At 42.2% G+C, this 5707-nt stretch overlaps 1 protein-coding gene across 1 annotated transcript; it reads left to right on the top strand.

Annotated features, from left to right (window-relative positions):
* The first annotated feature begins 3311 nt into the window (after positions 1 to 3311).
* On the top strand, positions 3312 to 4259 carry LOC122695518 (olfactory receptor 56A3-like). The gene has a single exon (XM_043905565.1). It carries the CDS (start codon positions 3312 to 3314, stop codon positions 4257 to 4259), a length of 948 nt encoding a protein of 315 aa, XP_043761500.1.
* The last annotated feature ends 1448 nt before the right edge of the window (positions 4260 to 5707 follow it).

The following is a 5707-nucleotide window of genomic DNA, read 5'->3' as shown; positions in this document are numbered from 1 at the left end:
GGGGAAGCAGAGAACAAGGAAGAGCCAAGAGAGGAGTCATGGGAAGGGACACCCCTCCTCCCTCCTCTGGAAACCAGCCCTGGTCACGAATAGGGACTCCCTGGTGAGGAGAACCTGGGAGGAGCCAGCTGAGGAGGATTGGAACTGCATTTGGAGACTAGAATTCATAACTGGAAACAAAAACAGTATTTGAACCACTATAGAAGCAAAAGTAGGTTTCTAATAGTATGAAAATACTTTTCACTTCTGACTTGACAGTTTGATTATAATGCTCTTTCCCTTGCTACCCTGCCCCCACTCCAAATGTCCTGCTGTATCAGTTCTGTTTTCAGAACTATTCATTGTATCATCAGTGAAGTTTGCTTACATTTCCATAATGTTGATGAGGCCTCTACATTATCATAGGATTATTTATTAGGGCCAGAGGAGTCTAGAAAGTATTTGAATCTAAAGCATTGGATTAGGATTAGACAGGAATAGGATTAGCCTAATACTGTGAGGATGGTTAAGATTTTGAGAATCAGTCCCCTTCTTTGTAATGTGGTAATTAAAAAAAACATACCTCACAGGAGGTGAAGGATTAAATGAGATGAATCCCTAAATATTTGAGCACTGTTCCCAGCAAGTGGTAAGAGTTCAACAGCTAAACAATATGTAATTTTATATTATGTTAATGAACCTAGTGAGAAATACAGAGGAAATTTCATAAACTCCTGATAAATATTTCTAAACCCACATGACAACACTCTATATGAGACTGTATAGACAGCTTTAAATGCACTGCTTTGAAGGTCTCCAGAAAGTCCTGACCTACACATTTTTCCAAGTTACAGACTTCTTTTGACTCTCTGGTTCTATTCCTGGGTTGGGAAGATCTGCTGGAGAAGGGAGAGGCTACCCACTCCAGGATTCTTGGGCTTCCCTTGTGGCTCAGCTGGTAAAGAATCCACCTGCAGTGTAGGACACCTGGGTTCAATCCCTGGGTTGGGAAGATACCCTGAAGGAGGGAAAGGCTACTCACTCCATATTCTGTCCTGGAGAATTCCATGGACTTGGACTTGCAAAGAGTCGGACATGACAGAGCGACATTCACTTTCACGATTCAAGGAGAGCAGAATCTTAAAATCATTTGTCTGTAATGTAAATGAGGGTACCACATCACTTTATTCACAATTCTCTTTCTCCAGCCTATTCCCCATGCCCATTAGTCAGCCCTCCCCAACTCTCTTCTGATAGTTTGCACAAGACTCTGTCATTACTTATAGCACTTATTATCTGTTGTCCCCAGAATGGCTTTAGTTTTCCCTGCTTCAGAGTAGGGATGGTTTCTAATTCAATTCTCTGATCCTAGTATCACACTAGTGACCCTAGTATTTCCAGGACAAGAAGAAACTTTAAATGATGAGACGACAATGGCAACTTTGAACTAGCCTGGAGGAAAGAGGGAATGTATATCTGGATTATTGTATCGAAGAAAGGGAAATCAGAGATGGAAAGAATCTAAAGGTGAATCTCACCACCCTCACATTAATGCAATCAGAAAAATCGAGTTTCATGCTGTTTACTGTTAAGTATCAGTCCTGCAGAACTGGGTGGAATTGCTCATTCTCCTTTTAAAGTTGTTTCTTCCAGGAGTTAGGAATCCAAGTAATATGAAGACCTAAGAAATAGAGTGAACAAAAGGCAACTTTTAGGAACAATTTGTAGGCACCAAATTAAAATGACTTTAGAAAAATGTAAATTCACTAACATTATTTTCAGTGTATAACTTTTTTAAATAAATAAATCTGAACGGTCAGATTATGGTGGCTGGAGGTCTACAGTCATTTATCTGAGTCCCTAGTTTGTGGTCTGCTACTTATTTCCATGTGTTGTTCCAGCTAAATTGTAGATATCATAGTCTATGTGAAAAGTGAAAAAGTGAATGTTAGTTTCTCAGTTGTGTCTGATTCTTTGAGATCCCTGGACTGTAGCCCACAAGGCTCCTTGTCCATGGAATTCTCCATGCAAGCATACTGGAGTGGGTAGCCATTCCCTTCACCAGGGGATCTTCTAGACCCAGGGATCAAACCCAGGTCTCCCTCATTGCAGCAGATTCTTTACTGTGTGAACCACCAGAGAAACCCATGGTATATGTAATCATTATTAGATAATGAAGAAATATGAATGTGAATTTAGATACTTGTTATTAAATAGCTTTCTAAGTAATTTTCCCTGTCTCTTTAGTTTCTGTAAAAATTTAGCAATTCCATTAGAAATAGAGAACAAAAGGGTTTCCCTGGTGGCTATGGTAAAGAATCCACCTGCCCACACAGGAGACGTGGAGTTGGCCCTTGATTCAGGAAGATCCTACATGCCATGAAACAACTCAGCCTGTGTGCCACACCTACCCAGCTTGTGCTCTACAGCCCGCGAACCACAACTACTGAGACCACATGCCTCTACTAGTGAAGCTGACATTCCCTAGAGCCCGTGCTCCACAATAAGAGAAGCCACCACAATGAGAAGCCCATGCCCTGCAACTGGAGTAGTCCCTGCTTGCTGCAACCAGAGATAAGCCCATGCAGCAACAAGAACCAGCACAGCCAAAAATAAATAAGGAGAATATAAAGAAAGTAGTTTTTAAAAGAGTGAAGCAGGTCAGAAAGTGAAAAACAAATATCATATATTAACTCACACATGTGGAATACGGGGAAATGGTACAGATGAACCACTTCCAGGTCAGGAATAGAGACAAGATGTAGAGAACAGACTTTGAAACAAGAGTGGTGTCGGGGAGAGGAAATAGTAGTTTGGGACTGACATATATACACTACCATGTGTGAAATAGATAGCTAGTGGGAACCTGCAATATCACACAGGGATCTCAGCACAGTGCTCTGTAATGATTTGGAGGAGTGGTATGGGGTGGGTGGGAGTAGAGTCAAAGGAGGGCTCAAAAGCGATGGTATATATGTTTACATAGGGATGATTAACTTTGTTGTACAGTAGAAACTAACACAATATTTCTTCACAATACTGTGAAACAACTATATCCCCCAAAAAATTTAAAAATAAGCTTTGAACAAATCAAACATTTACAAAGAAATCATATCATCTCACTCTTCTGTGTTGTTTAAAGTAATGTGACTATTCCCAGCAGGGCACAAAAGATGCACATGCAAATTCACTAGGCTTGGATAAATTGCCAGGATCCACAAGTCCCTTAAGTAAAGCAGTTTCCTCTGTCGCTATATATCTCGAATTAGTAACTAATTTTATCCTCAAATTACAGATCACCACAAGGAAGCTGTGGAACTATATGACAAAATATGACAGCACACCAAAACGGCAGCATCTCCACTGAGCTTTCAGACTTCCTTCTGAACTGTTTTGTCAGGTCCCCCAGCTGGCAGCACTGGCTGTCCCTGCCCCTTAGCTTCCTCTTGCTCCTGGCCCTTGCGGCCAACACCACCCTCCTGATCACCATCTGGCTGGAGTCGTCTCTGCATGAGCCCATGTACTACCTGCTCAGCCTGCTCTCCTCACTGAACACAGTGGTCTGTCTCACTGTCATCCCCAAGGTGCTGGCCATCTTTTGGTTTGACCTCAGGTCCATCAGCTTCTTTGCCTGCTTCCTGCAGATGTTCATCATGAATAGTTTCTTTGCCATGGAGTCCTGCACGTTCATGGTCATGGCCTATGACCGCTATGTGGCCATCTGCCATCCATTGAGGTACCCATCCATCGTCACTAACCAATTTATAGCCAAGGCAGCCATTTTCATTTTGGCCAGAAGTGTCTTTTTGACACTGCCCATCCCCATTCTCTCAGGACGTCTGCATTATTGTGGGAGAAACGTCATTGAGAACTGCATCTGTGCCAATATGTCAGTCTCCAGCCTCTCCTGTAGTGATATTACCATCAATCGTCTCTACCAATTTGCTGGAGGCTGGACTCTGCTGGGATCTGACCTCTTCCTCATCTTCCTCTCCTACACCTTCATACTGAGGGCTGTGCTGAGACTCAAGGCACAGGGAGCTGTGGCCAAGGCCCTAAGCACATGTGGCTCCCACTTCATCCTGATCCTCTTCTTCAGCACTGTCCTTCTGGTTTTTGTCTTCACACTTGTGGTAGAAAAGAAAATGTCCTCTGACGTGCCCGTCTTGCTCAATATCCTCCACCATGCCATCCCTGCAGCCCTCAACCCCATTGTCTATGGGGTGCGAACCCAGGGGATCAAACAAGGAATCCAGAGGTTACTGAAGAAAGGATGGTAACTAGAACAACTGGATCTCTTCTTTCCTAAAATTGGATGGTATTTGAATGGATTATTCAATCAATTATTGAATCAATGAGTGGACGAAGTTCATATTGATGAATTTTAATCTCAAACTGTGTAAACATTTTTGTGTTCCCTTTAATAAAGCTTCAGTCTCATCTAGAGTTCCTCTTTCTCTCACACTTCAAAAGGAATCTCCTTTAAAAAAAAATTAAAAATAAAAAAAAGATATCTCCTTGACTCATCTGTCCCCTTTTCCCACACTTCTTATCCTATTTTGTCAAAAATACTAAAATTCCTTAAGCAAGTTCTAAAGTGAGAGATTTATGTTCCTGAACAAACAACTGTTAATATATCATACATTTCTTATCTTGGGGATACAGCTGTTTCTATTTGGTGGGCTGTGTTGTGTAATTTGTAATGTGTTCTTATTCTGATTTCCACTGAAGGGAGTATATTGGAGACTAAGATAGTAGTAGTAGTGTCAGGCGCAGAGTCGTGTCTGACTCTTTGTGACCCTATGGACTCTAGCCTACCAGGCTCCTCTGTCCATGGGATTCTCCAGGCAAGAATCTCTTGGAGTGGGTTGCCATTCCCTTCTTTAGGGGAATCTTCCCACCCACAGATTGAAACTGCTTCTCCTACATTGCAGGCAGATACTTTACTAGCTTGACCCACCAGGGAAGCCCAAAGATAATAGGAGTTGAAACTTCAATTCTGAATGCTGGAAAGTTCCTAATAGTCTGGAATTGTCTTTTTCTCTCAACTTTCAATGATACCACAGGCATTATTCAACTCCCTGTCTCTCCGCCTCTCTTTTCTTCTCTACACTTCTCCATCAGTGTGCATTAGAAAAGGACAGGCTTTTTCCCTGAATGCTCATGTGTTGGTCCTTTAATGGACCGGAACCTGGTGGCCCGGTGTCGACAATGAGTGAAAGAAGTAAAGAGGCTAATATTCCCTGGGTTATACAGCCGGCTTCCGCACTCCAGGGAATCAGCCAGAAAGAGAGAGAGAGAGACGGGGACCAAAGCTTTGATGGAGCAAAGGTGTTTTAATCAACATGGAGTGGGCATATATATTGTCTTACAAGGTAGTTATTCTCAGCAAAGATAAAGATTAAAATTCCAGATTTACAAAACACAAGGCGATCCCTATTAAAGAGAGAAGAGGGTACTTATCACCATAAAGGGAAACTAACAAAGGAAATGCCTGATTCCTCAGCCCTGGGAAGGGCGTGCCTCTCCTCTTAATTCCTCAGGAATTAATAAGGGCCAAAGTTTTTCTGACAGATCCAAAACAGCACACAGGAAGCCTCCTGTAAAATGCTTCCTGACGCTCATGTGTGTAAAAGCTATCATAAAGTTTCAGTAGATTTAAGGGACTATCGAATGTATGACCCAAAGTGTCTGTGCATTGGACACATATCTTTTGGATCCAGGGTTC

The sequence above is a fragment of the Cervus elaphus genome, chromosome 1 (genome assembly GCF_910594005.1).
Source record: "Cervus elaphus chromosome 1, mCerEla1.1, whole genome shotgun sequence".
In the NCBI taxonomy this organism is placed as follows: Eukaryota; Metazoa; Chordata; class Mammalia; order Artiodactyla; family Cervidae; genus Cervus; species Cervus elaphus.
Note: the sequence above shows the minus strand (reverse complement) of the source record. Positions and strands in the feature narration are given on the sequence as shown.